Genomic DNA, 19,079 nt, shown 5'->3' with positions numbered 1-19,079 from the left:
GTGTTGTGCTGTTGCCACTAGGGATAAAACATTGACGCTATGTCCGAGGATGTAGTTGTTGATTACATTACGCACCATACTTAATGCAATTGTCCGTTGTTAGCAACTTAATACCGGAGGGGTTCGGATGATAACCCGAAGGTGGACTTTTTAGGCATAGATGCAGTTGGATGGCGGTCTATGTACTTTGTCGTAATGCCCAATTAAATCTCACTATACTTATCATGTCATGTATGTGCATTGTTATGCCCTCTCTATTTGTCAATTGCCCGACCGTAATTTGTTCACCCAACATGCTTTTATCTTATGGGAGAGACACCTCTAGTGAACTGTGGACCCCGGTCCATTCTTTAATACTGAAATACAAATCTGCTGCAATACTTGTTTTACTATTTTCTCTCGCAAACAATCATCTTCCACACAATACGGTTAATCCTTTGTTACAGCAAGCCGGTGAGATTGACAACCTCACTGTTTCGTTGGGGCAAAGTACTTTGGTTGTGTTGTGCGGGTTCCACGTTGGCGCCGGAATCTCCGGTGTTGCGCCGCACTACATCCCGCCGCCATCAACCTTCAACGTGCTTCTTGACTCCTACTGGTTCGATTAAACCTTGGTTTCTTACTAAGGGAAACTTGCCGCTGTGCGCATCACACCTTCCTCTTGGGGTTCCCAACGGACGTGTCAACTACACACATCAAGAAAATTTCTGGCGCCGTTGCCGGGGATCTGAAGAAAAGTTACTCCACAAAGATTTCTAACTCCCACGTCAACTCCGCGCCAGCAGCAAGCTAGCCCATCGTCGTCGGAGCTGAGGAGAAAGACAAGGGGGAGAGGGAGAAGCAGGAGAGGGAAAACCTTCAGCAGGAGATTGAGCCGGCGACAAGGAAGGCGATCAGATCTTGGACGAGGAGGAGGACTCGATCCCAGCTCTCGTCCGGTCGCCACCGGAGCAGATCTTGGAGAGGGGAGATTGGAGATGGGAGATGCGAGAGGTAGATGGATCTCGTCCGGTCGCCGCCGGAGGAAGGAGCGCCGCCTCCCTGTCGCGAGAGCCAGACGGGGACTGAGTTCCACAACTCTCGACTCACGGAACGGACGCCTAGGGAACAGACGCGGAAGGGCCGGGCTTCCTCCCCTCGTGGGAAGCCAAACAGCACGGTACCTTGACCCGGGCCAATTCAGCCCGGGGTTTCCTGGGCTAGGGAAAGGCCGCAGAACCCCTAGGGAATGGCTGCAAGCAAACGAGCCTAGGAAACTAGCCCTAAAATGTGGTTGTGGCCGAATTCAGATATATTACGAATTTGGCTTATATATGTAACTCGCCTATATATGTTAAATATCTTTAAATTTCGCCTATGTTTGAACAAATTTCGTCTTATTTTGTCTGAATTCGCTATTATTTGTCGAAAATATTTCATCCATCCTGAATTCATCGCTGGGAAAATGGGTCTCCCCGGACTAAACTTTACATCCATCGGTGCTAAATAGCGCCGAGTTTCGATCGTGAGGAGCCCAACGGCTTGGAGATGCTCTAAACGTCTGGTAGGAGTCCCCCTTTCCAAAAACAACATGGTTCCATTGGCGGAGCGGTAGTACTCGGTCGAGTGAGGGAGGGTCAGCGTTTTTGGCTTTTTGCTCTGCCGCGTGGGTCAACAGCGTCATCTTCACTCATGAGAAATAAGACGGATTTATAATAAAGAGAAAAAAAAACAAAACTCTTAAACCCTGATCCACTCGCTCGACAAGTCCAAAATCCACCAAAAATAAAACCAAAAACCCATCCACCCCCAGAATTCCGACGCCACTCGCCGGCCGCCGGAGCGAGCGACGCCGAACAGCACCTTCAGCAACCCGAGCCTCCCCATCTCCACTCAACCCATCTCGCTTTGCGGCCCTCCGCCGCTTGCTCGTCGCCTCCCGGAGCAGGCCGGGGGGACCACCGGGAGCACCACTCCGTGCCTGCTGGTGTCTTCTCCTCGCTCCTCTTCTAGCTCTCCGGTTCAACCGCGCGCCGGAGCGGGGTTGAGGAATCCAGATGCTGTTCTGTTGCTCTCTCTCGCCCCCAGGAACCCTCCCACCATTCCAGCCGAGCAGCTTCCCGCGGAGGGTGCGCAGCTCCGGCGAGCACAAGAGCAATAAGAAGGTCGAGCACCAATACTCCAGGGCGCAATCTTCCCGGGCTAAGGTACAATCCTTCCGTCCCGACACGCACCCAGCTGATGGCTACTGCCCTCCGGAGGAGCAAAACCCTGAGGCGGACTCGGCAGGTTCCCCGGACGTAGATGCGCTGGCCTCAAGGTTACCTTCTTGCGGCAGCGTGGCTGATGTCCGGAAAGTGCACGGGGTTGCCGTGCGGTCTCCTGATGCTCCTGGGATTATTGTGGCCAATAATTTGATTAGCTCCTACGTGAGGTTCAGCGAGATTTCAGACGCGAGGAAGGTGTTCGATGGAATGCCCGAGAGGAGCGTGGTGTCGTGGACCGCTATGATGAATGGGTATCAGAAATCAGGCGACTACACTGAGGTCGTCAGGCTTTTCCTGGATATGGTACGCAGTGGAGTGCGCGGTAACAGCTTGAGTTTCGTTTGCCTGTTGAAGTCTTGCGGCGGACAGCGCAATGCTAAGCTGGGGCGGCAGGTCCACTGCTGCGTTGTGAAAGGAAGGTGGGGAAATGTGATAGTTGACAGTGCCCTTGTACACTTCTATGCTCAGTGCGGTGATCTTGCCAGTGCTTTGATGATGTTTGACAAGATGGCCTCCCGGGATGTCATCTCGTGGACAACAATGATCACGGCTTATGTGCAGCAGGGGCGCGGGGATAAAGCCCTTCAGATGTTTCCAGAGATGGTCTCGGAAGGGTTTCTCCCTAATGAGTTCACTGTGTGCAGCATCCTCAAGGCTTGCGCAGAAGAGAAGGCTTTACGATGCGGGAAGCAGCTGCATGGTGCCGTTGTGAAGAAATTGTACAAAGATGACATCCATGTCGGCAGCGCTCTTGTTACCATGTATGCCAGAAACGGAGAAGTGTTTGATGCCCAGGCAGTGTTTGATATGATGCCCAGAAGAAACACCATTACATGGACTTCTCTGATTTCTGGCTATGCGCAAAGTGGCCATGGTGAAAAGGCTATCTTGTTGTTTCGACAGATGAAGATGCGCCAAGTGTCTGTTAACAACCTCACCATTGTTGGTCTTCTTAGTGCATGTGGCTCTATACGATCTCTCTGTCTGGGTAAGGAACTGCATGCACATATAATAAAGAATTCCATTCAAGAGAATCTTCAAATTGGGAGTACGCTTGTTTGGTGCTACTGTAAATGTGGAGAGTATACGTATGCTGCACGAATTCTAGAAGAAATGCCTGACCGCGATGCTATCTCCTGGACAGCTATGATTTCGGGCTACAATAGTGTTGGTCATAGTGCTGAAGCTCTTAAATCGTTAGATGATATGTTATGGGATGGTGTGATACCAAATACCTACACGTATTCCTCAGCTTTGAAAGCATGTGCAAAACTCGAGGCTCTGCGAGATGGAAGGAGGATTCATGGTGTTGTTAACAAGACTCCTGCTCTCTCAGATGTGTTTGTGGGAAGCTCATTGATAGAAATGTATATGAGGTGTGGCAAAGTTGACGAAGCTCGACAAGTCTTCGACGCCATGCCAGAACACAACCTGGTAACATGGAAAGTGATAATTACAGGGTTTGCTCAGAATGGCCTCTGTGAAGAGGCTTTTAAGTACATGTACCTGATGCAGCAAGAAGGACACACTGTTGATGACTTTATGCTTTCCAAAGTTCTGACATCATGTGGCAATCTTGACTGGGAGTCAGATGACATTTCTCTATCTGGCTCGACTACTGGTTCAGTTGGATAGGTTAATATTCCAGTCAGAGCTAAATTCTGGTGCTCCTGGGCAGGTTCTCAGGACAGCCCAATAAGTTTGATTGCATGAGGACCTATGCGCATTTGTCAATGGTACCAAGTAGAGGGGGAAGGGGATGCGAACGACACCAAAGAAAAGAAAAATTATTGGTGCATGTTGGTCCCAAGATTGGCACTCGGGCCGAACCAAAGACCGAAGTTTGTGGATCCACTTGTAAGTTTGCGAGGGAAGAAGATAGTGTTTTGTGAGAAATGGAGGCAGTACTTTATTTAGTTCTCGGTCTTGCCTTCAAGAAAGAAGGGGTGCTAAACCTGGAATGAGGAACAAAAACTTCAGTGCACATTTGCTGTGACAGATTATACACTTGGGATGGCCTGGTTGTGCAAAATCAACAGAAATTATGATTATATAAACAGGTTTTGCTAGAGTAGCCTAGTAGTGCAGGTACAATACTTCTACATTGAGGGGGCCTTCACTAACCATTGTCTTATTCCTTATGAAGCCATGTATACCATCAAAAGATATAACTAGATTAACTACATACAGAATTTGTTGTGCTCTTAAACCCCACTGCTGCAAATAACAATTAAGCATTATGTGAGTGTTGCATCTCACATTTCAGTCTTGCAGTTGTTTAGGGGTGGACAAAAACGGTTTCACCAGTTTTAGCTTAGTTCATTTGCTTGCACTAAAGTGGAAGTGGAGATTTGATTTGTGAAAGGAAATTAACTACTCCCACTAATCGGTTTGAAACGGTTTCCACCGGTTTCAGTTTTCTACACCCCTACAGTTGTTTATCCCACTATGGTGTATGAGTACTAGTAAATATCCTTCACCCTGGTCAATGTTTAATTTTGTTTATAGTTATCTACAAAGCATATGAGTACCTGCTCTGTTTTAAGTTTGATATTGCGGCTGGCTGCAAATTTTATGCATGTACACCGACTTGGTTGCAGCCTCGCTGATACAGTGCTTTATTAAAAGACTGCATGCTACTGAAATACAGTGAGCTCTACATGGACTGATGTATCATCTGCTGCTATAATCCAACTTTATCAATCATCTGCTGCTATAATCCGACTTCATCAATCACCAGCTCCAGAACATTGACAAGATGCAAGGTTCATTATACATCGTTTCATGCAAGATTGTAAGCTGAGATGGAAACTGTTTACCACGTTCTGAATATTAGAAAACGTTGCATCGCAATGTTTGATATGTAATTCATTCTGCCGTATATCAGTGTGGTGGTGATTACATACTTCCATTCTGCTGTAATATCATGATCGTTTTTTTCCTTCAAGATTGATGACTGTCAAGCTCATTACCACAGTATATGGTACTTCCTCCGCTCCATAATTCTTGTTGTGGTTTTAGTCCAAATTTGAACAAAAACCATGGCAAGAATTATGGAACAGAGAGAGTATGTGGTATCATTAAAATATCTTAATTCTTTGACATAGTCACCAATTACCCACATACTCCCTCCATCCACAAATAAGTGGACGTGCGGGATTTTCAAGGCAAATTAGTAAAAGGAGAGAAAAATTGCATTGGGAAGATGCAACTAATATCTCTCTCCTCTTAAGTGCATGTATAAAATTAAGATAACATGTGCTGAATATTATTGGATTTGATTTCCGTGCAACGAGAGAGAAACAACTTTTGCTAATTTAAAGTGCATTGAAAACGTAGAAGTACACTCTTTTATGATAAAGTTTACGGCTAGATATCCACTTATTTGAGGACGGAGGAAGTAGTCACCAATCCAATGTTCAAGTAATGGATCGAAGCGCTTCATCACTTGAACATCCGCACACGTTGGGTTTGCAATCACACGCTCTGGTAAGCCCGCTGCATGAGAATATGGTTCGAAAAAAGTTTATATGTACAACCTTCAGAAGATGGTTCAGAAAAATAACTGAATCGTAATCAACCGAGATTGCTTTCCTTCTCCAATGAACTGAGCATTTTGTTTCTTTTTTCTCCTCCAACCCGACTCTTCCACGAGGCACACAAGGAAGTCCAGCCTAGGGTAGTAGGGTTCCGCCCCGCCGCCCTATTCTGGCGGGCTACGGCGGCACGCCGGCCGGAAATTGAGCCACCCACCCCGACGCTCCTTTTGCCCTCCTGAACCGGCCTGACGCGCCACCCGACGCCACGCGCGAGCACTCCCTGACCGTCGCACCGCCCGCCACCGGAGATCTACCTGCGACGCCTGCAGGTATGGTTCTCCTCCCCTCCTCTCCTTCTTCCTCCTCCATTCGGTACCCTCTCTAGTATTGCCATTTTTTCTTCTTTTCTGTTTTTTTTTTTTTAATTTTCCTGTCAACGATTTCTTGCAATTGTTCTGTGCAATTGGTCTATGCAATTGTTCTTTGCAATTGGCCTATGCAATTGCTCTGTGCAATTTTCGATCAATAGGACCCCAATTGGACCTCTGAGAAACTATAGGTGAATCGGCCGATTAACTGAATTTATCGGTTGACCATTAATAGGTAGAATAACTAGGAAAATGGCAATATATATTTATTTTGAGAGCCAGCAACAACATCAAGCAGCAGCAACTACCAACTAGCAACAACATCAATCGACAGCAATCAGCTTAGGAGGAGCAGAGGAACAAGAAGTGAAGAACAACAGCCGCAGCAAGCAGCTTAGGATCATGAGAGGAGTAAGAAGGCCATATCTTGATGCCAAAGAAGCCATGTAGGAGATCTGGCAGGCGGCGCAGGAAGCAGCTCAGGCCTCACGGTCCTATTTAGCCCAAAATCGAGTACCAGTTAACTGCATATTTCTGATAATTGGCTTGTCAGACCGATTAATTGGCTGGAACAGTAAACGCACCGAATAGGGCCTTCTCGTTTCGGTCACCCTCCGAGAAGCAGTTAATCGGCCAGTTAACTAATATATCGGCTGATATTTAGAACAGTGGGTCTGTGCAATTGGTCTAAACAATCCATGAGTTCATGATTCTATTTTGTTTACTTATTATAGTTCATGAGTCCCATTACAAGTTAGCATGTGGTCCATGTCTGATCTCTGTTGGGTTCTGTTTTTTCATCCAGTTCTCATCGCCGGCGCTCCCCAGCTGTTCAACATAATGAAGTACCAAGCAGCGGTCTCTGGCAAGCGGAGGCCGGTGCCTGTGGCAAGTGGAGGCAATGGGATCGACGCTCTGCCAGATGAGGTCCTGCAGCACGTGCTGTCGTTCTTGCCGGCGGCGGAGGCCGTGCGGACCTGCGTGCTCGCCAGGCGCTGGCGCGGCCTCTGGAAGTCCATGCCAATCCTGCGCATCACAAGCGAGGGGAGGACGCTGAACAGGCAGGGTGTCAGGAAGCTCAACAAGTTCGTGAACCACCTGCTGCTCCTCCGCGACCGCAGCGCGTCTCTGCACACGTGTGACATAGAACTCAATACTTTCCGGAGCCAGGATGTACCGGAGGTTAACTTATGGATCCGACATGCTCTGCTGTGCCAAGCTCAGACCCTCACCGTCCACCTAAGCCATGATAACAATATCTTTGAGCTGGAGGACCTGCCTCTTGTCTCATGTCACTTGACGAGGTTGGATCTTTGTAATGTTGTGCTGAATGACCACATTCTTAATTTTTCGAGCTGCCCAGCACTGGAAGAGCTACGGATAGAGGGTTGCTACACCCATGCTGACATGATCGTGTCCCAGTCCCTAAAACGGCTGACCATCCTTGACTGCATATTTTATCTAACGACACGTGCTCGAATTTCTGCCCCCGGCCTCGTTGCACTGGAATTAACTGAGTGGTGGGGGAGAACTCCTTTGCTTGAAACCATGCCATCATTAGTAACAGGGTCAATTAAACTTGCCGATTGTGATGATTATTGTCGTAAAGAAGATGACGGTTCGTGTTTCAGTGATAATGATACCTGTGAAATTTGCGGTTCCAATAATGATGGCAGCGGAGATTGTGTGATTCTCAATGGTTTGTCAGAGGCTGAACACTTGGAGTTGACAGCTGAACCTTCTGTGGTATGTTTGCATTTACTTCTTTCTGAACTTGTATTGTTTTTTTTTGTGAACTGTGATAGGTTGTGTCTCTTAAGGGTTTTCTACACTATATCACCATCTAACATTTGTGAAGTAGCACCTATAAAAGTGGTTTGTGTGCATCTGTACACTTTATATAGATTTTTCCTTGGCTGTATCATATTTTGTATTGTCTTCTGAAATCATACCTTTTGCTTAGCAAGCGAGGATTTAATGTTTATACTGGTGTAGATCTACCAAATCAGCTTCTTATATGGCCAGTTATATGCATTCAGTTTCGAGAACTACTAGATACATTTTTTATGTTATACTGGGGGTAAAAGTATAAGTTATGAATTTGTAAGTGAAATTATAAAATTTGATATAGGTTAGAAGCTTTTTTTTTTACTTTGCCCAAATCTGCAAATCGTAGTCTGCTTTTCAATACTTGTGGTGAGCTTCTTTTACTTCAGTACCCTGGCACCCTGTAGTTAAAAAAAAACTTGAGATATTCCTAATGCTTTACATTTTTTGTAGTATGTTTTCAAAAGAGATTTGATATGGTGCCCAACCTTTAGCAAGTTAAAGACCTTGTTAGTCGGTGAGTGGTGTATGGATGCCAATCTTGGTGCACTCATGTGCCTTCTTCAGCATACACCTGTGCTAGAGAAGCTTACCATCCAGCTTAATGAGGTATGCGTGTCATAAATCTAATAGATGCTCTCATTTAAGATATCATGCATGATTTAATGTAGTATTTTTGCTCCAGTCACCGAGCATTCTGACGGGAACTGAAGGAATGTACAAGTCGACTGGACAACCCTTTGCACCTAACACACCCAAGGTACTTGAAATCAAGTGTGAGAAGATGGATGAGAGGGTTCACAAAATATTAAGGTTCTTGAGTACCAATGACATACATATTGAAGAAATCAATATCGAGCATAGTGTTGGATCGTCTGAAGGTTAGTTGAGTGTTGACACTTGTATTATCTTGCAGTTTATGATGATTAATAAATAACTAGAACAATAATGTTGAGCCTTGAGAACTGAGTTCCAGCTCAGTGGCAAGGCAAGGCGAGTGCGCAGCCAGCCCACCCGGGTTCGAATCCCCATCACGCGGTAATTTCGCGGGAGGGGCGAACTTTAATCGGTTTATCATCCTAGCGTCCATCCGCGGGGAGAGTCTCATTTCTACCTAACAACGTATAGCCAAGGGAGGGATCATTCCCCCGTTGGTCGACGTTTTTTAATAATGTTGAGCCTTACATAGCCTAAGGGTTTTCCTCAGGAACCGGGAGCTGGACCTTCTCAAGCCTGGATTCGGCGCGTCTTGCCCTTGAAGAACGATCAGTTGAAGAGCATGTTTGAGCATGTTGCAGTCAGGCAGGAGCAGATCCTAGAGCAGCATCAGCAGATCCCATCGCAGCAGCAGCACATCCAGGTTCAGCAGCACCAGATCATAAGTGGGCAGCAGCAGCACCTCGTGACTCAACTCTTGGCCAATTTTTTTTTAACATTCAGCTTCCAGTTCTCAGAAGACTTGCGCGGCCAGCTACTCCTTGTGCTGCAGGGTCAGCTCATACAGAGTGTCTTGAGTGACTGCCGCACATTCATAGATGCTTTGGTCCTCCATTTTCAATACATGTTATCTAGTCTCTCTGCACATATCTGTTTATCTTGTCGGACACCGTGGTACGACATGCCATACCATGTTTTCTTATATAGATATATATGTTCACTTTTATCTATAATTTGTGTTATTATATACTATAATATTAACTGCCAGACAGTGTATTTCAAGAAGGAGCTCTTTCTTTGATACCATCTGTGCGTTTCTTCAGTGTGAAAACACAAGGTCTGAAGTCTGAACATATGTTTCATGTCAGATTACCTTGGGGTATTAAGGTTGATGCTTTAAACATGTGTCTACTTTGGATCATCAAACCAAATTGGCCAAGAGCATGGATACCTAATCTGATGATCTGAATACCTAATCTGTCTCATAGCTGAACCCTGTGCGAACATGACAGGAGCATGGTAAGTTCTTACGTTTGCTTTGTGAGTGAACAAAATGAACACTTTACATACAGCAGTACCACTAGTCTAGAACAAACCATTAATAACTTGCAGAATTAAAGCTGTGTACGGAGATACCAAGGAGAACTTGTGATGTCCAGTCTCTATATGATGTCGTGAACATCAGGGGCGTCACACAGATTTTCATTCCTGCCCTTATGCATCTTCCTAGAGTTCATATTTTCATGTGGATGTTTAAGTCATATAATCAACTACTCACTAGAGACAAATGTAACGAAACGCCAGTGTTACTCATAAAACATGTCTATTCTGCTGTGAACCCGAAACACTAGAAATTGCATATCGCTTGCTGTAGATGCTGGCGGATGTTACGTAGGATATGGAAACAACAAATCTAAATGGCTCAGTAAGAGCATCTCCACCGGCGCGCCCAAATAGTCGCCGGCAGAGGTGCCGGTACTGCCGCATGGGGGGCGCCAGCACTGCATCCTCTATTTAGGGGTGCTGTTCCCACACCGGCGCCCCCAAACCGGCGGCCCTGATAGATGATTTGAATTAAAATCTTAAATAAAAGCATAGAAATTCGAATAAAGAGAAGAAACATTCCATAAACTAATACAGTACATAATTGGGAACATGGTTTACACGAAGATATAATTTGGAACATGGTTTTTCACAAACTAATACATAGTTTGAACCATGGTTGACACAAATATAAAACATTGCAAAATAATGAATCCTAACTAGTGTTGGCATCGCATGTTTCATGTGTTCGCTGCCAAGAAAGAACACTCTCAGGCACTCCCATTCACCAAACTGGAAAATCCAGCTGGTGACGGTACCCTGTTGGCTCTTTCGAGAAAGAACATCCAAAAATATACGTGCCTATTTTCGTTGCGAAGAAACAACACTCAGTCATCGTCCTTGTTAACACCCGGATTTTTAAGTCCAGATGCCTATTATGCCATACATCGCAATCTCAGGAATATTGTTTTTGCGAGACATAATAGATTGATATCACAGAACATCATTCATTACAAAGCATAATTGTCTTACATCAAAGGACATTATCCAGTCTTAATACAACATAGTGGATCTAGAGATCATATTACAAAATACATAGCGGAAGCGAAGTAGCGGTCGTGGTCCATCTGTTCCACAGGCAACTGTTGACGTCAGGAGTGGTCCTAGTTATCATAGACGTCCTGCTGTCCATCTTCTTGGTTCTGGTACTCCTCTTCATAGTCTGGCCATTTGAATAGCCAGGGACAAAGCCATGAGTACTTTAAAGTATTCGCAAACTAATACTAGTGTAAGCACTATCAACTATAGTAAGGGGTGCTAAGCTCTAGATTCATTTGCATAAAGCCAATTTTATTTCATAAGCAATTTAGTAATAAAAGACTCTTCATTTGCCTAACTTACTCAAGTGCGAACATTAGTGTCATTCCCACAACTCCGTTGTGATCAATTCAAATTCACCTTTCAAGTTCAAGTCACAAGTCACCCTTCACATGTCACATTTTTGAAATTGGTCTGATGACAGAACAGTATGGTCTTTCCAACCGTCCATAACCGTGGACACGGCTATTCGAATAGGTTTACACTCTGCAGAGGTTGTACACTTGTGTCACAACATTTGCAACAATCCGTCAGGGTTAACTGGCCCTGATTTATCACACTCCGTGTGCGGACTACCAACCATAACCTTTCACTTACATACCGTAGTATAGGCACCTCTCCCCATGAGCTTGGCCTCCCAGTGAAGACAAACCGTCGGCTCAGGAACGCACGGAGGCTTGGGCCAGATATTCACCTCATTTCACGTCATTTCACATCATTTCACTTTCAGCGGAGGCAGCCTCAGCATAACCCCTATGACGCTTGTTTAGAGGGAACCCAGACTAAGACACATAAACTTCCAGTTAAGCCCTACCCATAATCAGGTATTGTGGGGGTACTCAAAAATTGGAATGGTATCGCATCCGAACCCAACCATCAGTTTTTTGTTTGTAAAGTTCACCATGTCATTCATAAGTCACATTCACCTTCAAAATCTTTCAATAGAATGACTCATCATTCCAAGGTTTTCAAAGTCATTGGTTTTCACATGTTCCCATCTAAAGTAGTCACTTTTATTTGTTAGCACTAGCAACTAGTCATGAGGGGTGCTAACTAGCTTGTATTGCTCTAGACTAAATTTGATGTTCTTGTTCTACTCTATATCTAGACCAAGTGAATCATGAATCAAAATATAAACTTTGGTAAAACAAAGTCAAAACTTGTAAGTTAAAAACTTGGGATGAGATCATTAAGCATAAAGTAGAAGGTAATGGTGCCTTGCTCTTGTAGAACTTTGCACTAGGGAAACTTGCAAGAATATTAGCTTGCATTCAATGGTGTATTGATCAAAGTGGTCTTCTTCTTCCTGGAAGTAGACCTCCTCCTCCTGGTACTCCTCGGTACTAGCGTCTAAAAACGGATACGAGGTACACAATCACCAAACAATGCTTAAGAGCTAGACTAAGCACACAAATGGTTCACACAAGTTATTCTAGCATCACAACATTATTATCATGTTGGTTGACTTTGTTTTCTTTAAGAGAAATAATTTCCTCTCATTACAAATATTGATTAGGGTTTCTATTTAGTTCTTTGGAGAAATAATTTCCTCTCGCTGAATCTTGTTAAGATTTAATCTCCTCCATTAATAATGTATGAACCATGTTGACCAAGATCAACACTTCATAATTATCATTTGGGAAAATGATTTAAATGAGGTGTTACACCTCATGCAATTTAACCCTAACATAATAATAAGTTAATATCACCAAGTAATTCAATATGAGTATATATATACCAAGGTCACTACCTCATGCTGAATTACTTGAGACAAAGATTTAAATGAGGTAATACCTCCCAAATGATTTAATGAATAGTTTTGAACAATTTAAATGGACTAGAAATAGCCACATAGCCATTATTTATTCTAGACCATGATCATATGAAACAACCATGTCATATTTTTACATATTCAGATATACAATATGAATTATGATTTATGAGAGTTGGAATCAACTCAAAATCATTTATGGTTAATTTTTAATAAATGTTTGAATTTGAAAAAGGCTCTGCCTTGTTATTTTTGCTACTTTAATTCTACACCAGATCTGGGGTTGTAACCGGTGGGGTTGGAAACAGAGTTTCTCAAGCTTTCCAAAGATATAAAATTCATCAAATTTGGCTTACTAGATTTGATTATATTAAATTTTGAATAAGGCATCAGTATTGAATTTGAATTAAATGAATTAAACCAAATTTGAATTAACGGGCCACGCGGGAAGAGAAAATGGGCCATGAGGGGTTAAACGGGTTGGGCCGGCCCAGCTACGCGCTGGTGCGCAGTGGGCTGCCTGACAGGGGTTGCCCCACCTGTCAGCGTCTACTTAATGCTATCGAAACGGAGCAGCCGTCGGATTAGACGAGGATCGTGCGGTCCAGAGGTTATCCTCGTCGGGGACGAGCTCCGACGAGCACGAACCCTAGCCGGCGGCCAGGAGGGTCCAGGGAGGGGGGTTACCGGCGTCCAGAGAGGTCAAAGAGGCGGGCAGACGTCGTGAATGACGACGGCGAGGCGCCTGGGACCGACAACAGCTCCAATGGTGACTCCAATCACCGGCGAGGTTGCAGGGGTACTGGCGGAGCTCCGACAAGCAATTGGGGGGCTACGGTGGAAATTGGGATGCGGCGCGGTTTGAGAAGAGGTTGTGATGTGAGGGAAGAGGATTGGTGTGGAGAATGAGGGTTGGGGTGGCCTCTATTTATAGAGTCCAGGGTTGCTGCGGGGCGCGGGGCAGGTCATCGACGTCGACATGGCTACGGTGGGCTAGCGTCACGGGAGAGGGTGCAGCAGTGTTGGCGACGTCGAGGCGGTCACGACGAGCGCCAGAGCGCTGAAAACGGAGCACAGGAGCATCGTCGTCGTCATCGTGTACCTGGGTACTGTGGCAGACTGTCACCGACGATGGCGTCGTCTACAGGGCGTGTTCGTCCAGGTGAGGATGTCTACGAGGTTGCTGGTGTCGCGGAGAGTCCGTGGGAGAAAAGGAGGGAGCATGGGGTCGTCAGCAGCGTCGAGGGTGGTCACGCCCACTTGCGTGCCAGGGAGTGTCCAGTGCGCGTCCTGGCGCGCTCTGGCACGTTCTGTGCGTCACTGGCATGGCGTTCTAGGGCAATGTCGGCCTCCTATTTGACCAGGGCTTGTAATGGCATGATCAGTGAGGTGAGGCACGTCGGTTTGACAAGGTTTTAAGGGCTAGGGCAGAGAGGGAGCAAGTGAGGGTGTGACATGGGCATGTCATTGGCATGGCTTGGCTTTGGGATGTGCAAGGATTTTCTGAGGTCAACTCTGGAATAGTGGTGTTCAGTGAGGTGAGGTGAGCTCATTTGACATGGTGAGGGTGACCAGAGAAGGAGGAGGACAGGGGTTGGCATGGTGAGGTCATTTGGAGTGGCATGGCATGGCATGATCCTTGTGTGCATTATTTTCTTGGTCTTTGAGTGCTGCAAGATTGAGTGTGGTGAGGCCAAGGTAGGTGACATGGTGGCAAGGTTGGAGAGGGTTAGGGTAGGCACATTTGATCAAAGCCAAAGTGGTGTGTGACATATGCAATGTCCTTGATAGATCTTGGGTCATGGTTATCATGGCTAGGCTTGATGATGTCAAAGGGGAGTTGTTAGGGTACAAGGCACTATAGATGAGCCAAAGAGAGAGAGGGTAAGGTGGTGAATAGTGGGTGGAATAGTGGTTGTACCTCTATGTAAAGAATTGGTTCATAAGCAAAGGTCTCATGTGTGTTTGAATTTGGCCAGAATTTACATAGGAGTGATCTAAATAATGTTTGGCAACTATTGGTGGCATTGGTTTCGGTTTTGGAAGTGGTTTGTGAAAATTCCAAAATTTGGGGCAATCTAGAATCTGTTTCAAAGTGGCATCTTGGCTTGACTATTTTGAGCAATAGAAAAAGAGTTGGTCAAAGTGGTCAACATCAAAAGTGTTCACCTTGATGAGGTCTTGGATTAGGTGCAAAGACTTGAGAATGTTTAGTTTAGAAATCTATTAATACAAGGGCTCAAAGAGGGTAAGTTGTTAAAATTGTCACATATGACCATTATCATATGTGACTTGGTTTTTGATTTTCTCTTGATTTGATTTGTATTTCTTTGATTCAAAAGTTATTCTTATTAGTTTAGGAACATTTCCAAACCATTGAAACAAAGTAAAATGTCCTAGGTTAAAGATTTATAAAAATGGCCATAGCCTCATATGTGTATTTCCTATTTTTATTTTACTTTCTTTTTATTTGACCAAAGGTCACCAATTTGGGTTCATTGATTGTTAGGGTAAGTTTCATAATGACTTCAAACCATTTGGTAAAGTAAAGGTGGCATAAGACAAGAATTGCAATTTTGGCTATAGGCCCACATATGCCTCTATGTATATTTTTATTTTCTTTTTGTTTCACATTGGATTTAGTTGGTAAGTGATAGGTTGGGTTTTTTTGAAGTTTTTCAAACCATCTAACAAGGTAGAACATGGCATAGTTTATTATTTGCAAAAATAGCCATAGGCTCACATAGGCCTTTCTTTTTAATTTAATTTCTTTTTATTTGTTCTTCTTTGGTTCTACTTGATCACAACCATCATGGTTTAGGGTTTTAGCAAATTTGGTAAGCACTCAAGCAATCATCATGGCAATAATACAAGGATCAAGCATGAGCACTATGCATAGTACCTCATTTAATAAAAGTTTTTGTTGGTTCTCATTTTTGGAAATAGGGAAATTCATTTTCTCTTTGTTTTAAAATTTGGGATGTTACAGTCCTCCTCGGCGCTATCGCCGTGGTAGTGCCAGTGGCAGCACGTCTCGTCGAACATCTTGACGCTCATGTCGGCCTCGCCAAGGTAGGAGAACGTCAACACAAAGCCGGCTTCGAGGTGGTGGTAGCGCACGAACTTCTCCCAGCCGATGTGGAGGTACATCTTGCCGCGCGCGTCGCGGATCACGTCCACAATCCACCGGCAGCAGCCGCAGGCAGCCTCCCGTATATGCAGAGAGGCCGGCTCGTTGCCGGCGATGAAGTCGGCGAACTTGTCCGGCAACCTCTATATGCCGAGTGGGTCGCCCTTGAGGACGACGACGAACTCGAACAACACTTGCCGCTCCACCTCCTGCTGGTCCGACGATGAAGACGACGGCATCGCATGCGATGGCGAGGGTGCAGCTCTGCCGCGGCCATGACCACGACCACGGCCGCGACCTCGGCCTCGACCAGACATAGCGTCGTCTCTTCAGAAGGTGGCGGCTAGGGTTTGTGTGGGAGGGACGATGCGAGAGCGCCCATTTTATAGGCCGAAGGGAGGCGGGGGATGATACGTCTCAAACGTATCTATAATTTCTTATGTTCCATGCTACTTTTATGATGATACTCACATGTTTTATACACACTTTATGTCATTATTATGCATTTTCCGGAACTAACCTATTGACGAGATGCCGAAGTGCCAGTTCCTGTTTTCTGCTGTTTTTGGTTTCGGAAATCCTAGTAAGGAAATATTCTCGGAATTGGACGAAATCAACGCCCAGAATCTTATTTTTCCACGAAGCTTCCAGAACACCGAAGAGAGACCAGAGGGGAGCCAGGGGGCCCCACACGCCAGGGCGGCGCGGCCAAGGGGTGGGGCGCGCCCCCCTACTGTGTGGGTCCCCCGTGGCCCCTCCGACTCCGCCTCTTCGCCTATTTAAGCCTCCCTGACCTAAAACCTCGAGACGAATAAGCCACGATACGAGAAAAGTTACGCAGCCGCCGCCATCGCGAAGCCAAGATCTGGGGGACAGGAGTCTCTGTTCCGGCACCCTGCCGGGACGGGGAAGTGCCCCCGGAAGGCATCTCCATCGACACCACCGCCATCTTCATCAACGCTGTTGTCTCCTATGATGAGGAGGGAGTAGTTCATCCTCGAGGCTAAGGGCTGTACCGGTAGCTATGTGGTTAATCTCTCTTCCATGTACTTCAATACAATGATCTCATGAGCTGCCTTACATGATTGAGATTCATATGATGAGCTTTGTATCACTATTAATCTATGTGCTACTCTAGTGATGTTATTAAAGTACTCTATTCCTCCTTCATGATGTAATGGTGACAGTGTGTGCATCATGTAGTACTTGGCGTAGTTTATGATTGTGATCTCTTGTAGATTATGAAGTTAAATATTACTATGATAGTATTGATGTGATCTATTCCCCCTTTCATAGCCTGACGGTGATAGTGTGCATGCTATGTTAGTACTCGGTATAATTGCAATGGTCTATCATGCACTCTAAGGTTATTTAAATATGAACATCGAATGTTGTGGAGCTTGTTAACTCCGGCATTGAGGTGCTCTTGTAGCCCTACGCAATGAATGGTGTTTGTCATCCAACAAGAGAGTGTAGAGAAAGTAGTATTTGTTTATTCAGTTATGTGATCAATGTTGAGAGTGTCCACTAGTGAAAGTATGATCCCTAGGCCTTGCTTCCGAATAGAAAAGGCACTCGCACTCCTCCCACGCCAGCAAGCTATTTTCTGGCACCGTTTGTTTACTGTTTCACTGCATCTTTACTTCCTGCAATATTACCACCATCTATACCACATGTGTTTTACTATCTCTTCGCCGAACTAGTGCACCTATACATCGGACAAGTGTATTAGGTGTGTTGGGGACACAAGAGACTTCTTGTATCATGATTGCGGGGTTGCTTGAGAGGGATATCTTTGACCTCTACCTCCCTGAGTTCGATAAACCTTGGGTGATTCACTTAAGAGAAACTTGCTCCTGTTCTACAAACCTCTGCTCTTGGAGGCCCAACACTGTCTACAGGAATAGAAGCATGCGTAGACATCAAGCTATTTTCTGGCGCCGTTGCCGGGAAGGTAAGGTAAAAGGTATTCACATCCTCCGACTACTAAGCTATTTCCTAGTCTTGTTGCCGGTGTGTGAGTGCTCGAAGCTATTTCCTTTAGATCCTGCAATTGCATCTTTTTGTTTCTTGTTTACACTAGTAAGATATAATGGAAAACAACAAAAATATGAGAGATCTTTATGAACTTTATCTTGAATTAGGACATGATGTGTTTGAAGAGAGAATTAAAAAAACCCATGGAACTTTATATGTATGCTAATGGGAATGTTATTAGTATGAATGCTTTGAACACCATTGTTGCTAATGCTATGGAAAATTCTAAGCTTGGGGAAGCTGGTTTTGATGAGCATGATATTTTTAGTCCCCCAAGTTTTGAGGAGAAAATTTTCTTTGATGATACTTTACCTCCTATTTATGATGATTATGATGATAGTGGTCTTTTGGTGCCGCCTACTATGGAGGATAAATTTAATTATGATTACAATATGCCTCTTATATTTGATGATAGCTACTTTGTTGAATTTGCTCCCACTACAATTAATAAGAATGACTATGCTTATGTGGAGAGTAATAATTTTATGCATGAGACTCATGATAAGAATGTTTCATTTGATAGTTATATTGTTGAGTTTGTTCATGATGCTACTGAAAATCTTTATGAGAGAGGAAAATATGGTTGTAGAAATTTTCATGTTACTAAAACACCTCTCCATATGCTGAAATTTTTGAAGTTACACTTGTTTTATCTTTCTATGCTTGTTGCATTATGCTTCATGAATTTGTTTATTTACAAGATTCCTATGCATAGGAAGTGGGTTAGACTTAAATTTGTTTCATACTTGCTTTTTGATGCTCTCTTTTACTTCAACTCCTATTTCTTGCGAGTGCATCATTAAAATTGCTGAGCCCATCTTAATGGCTATAAAGAAAGCACTTCTTGGGAGATAACCCATATTTTTATTTTACTACAGTACTTTTATTTTATATTTGAGTCTTGGAAGTTGTTACTACTGTAGCAACCTCTCCTTATCTTTATTTTATTGAATTGTTGTGCCAAGTAAAGTCTTTGATAGTAAAGTCAATACTAGATTTGGATTACTGCGCAGAAACAGATTTCTTGCTGTCACGAATTTCAATAGGCCTCTCTGTAGGTAACTCAGAAAAATCTGCCAATTT

General features: G+C 44.5%; 2 protein-coding genes across 2 annotated transcripts; both read left to right on the top strand.

Annotated features, from left to right (window-relative positions):
• The first annotated feature begins 1,923 nt into the window (after positions 1-1,923).
• Positions 1,924-5,058, top strand: LOC124699667 (pentatricopeptide repeat-containing protein At4g18520, chloroplastic-like). Its single transcript, XM_047231930.1, has one exon. The coding sequence runs from the start codon at positions 2,037-2,039 to the stop codon at positions 3,879-3,881; it is 1,845 nt and encodes a 614-aa protein (XP_047087886.1). The 5' UTR covers positions 1,924-2,036; the 3' UTR covers positions 3,882-5,058.
• Positions 5,059-5,794: 736 nt separating this feature from the next.
• LOC124703550 (MEIOTIC F-BOX protein MOF-like) lies at positions 5,795-9,724 on the top strand. Its single transcript, XM_047235765.1, has 5 exons — positions 5,795-6,114; positions 6,959-7,899; positions 8,434-8,589; positions 8,666-8,861; positions 9,188-9,724. The coding sequence occupies exons 2-5, from the start codon at positions 6,994-6,996 to the stop codon at positions 9,265-9,267; spliced, it is 1,338 nt and encodes a 445-aa protein (XP_047091721.1). The 5' UTR covers positions 5,795-6,114; positions 6,959-6,993; the 3' UTR covers positions 9,268-9,724.
• The last annotated feature ends 9,355 nt before the right edge of the window (positions 9,725-19,079 follow it).

Source organism: Lolium rigidum, chromosome 3 (assembly GCF_022539505.1).
Source record: "Lolium rigidum isolate FL_2022 chromosome 3, APGP_CSIRO_Lrig_0.1, whole genome shotgun sequence".
In the NCBI taxonomy this organism is placed as follows: Eukaryota; Viridiplantae; Streptophyta; class Magnoliopsida; order Poales; family Poaceae; genus Lolium; species Lolium rigidum.
This window is presented reverse-complemented; position numbering and strand designations above follow the sequence as displayed.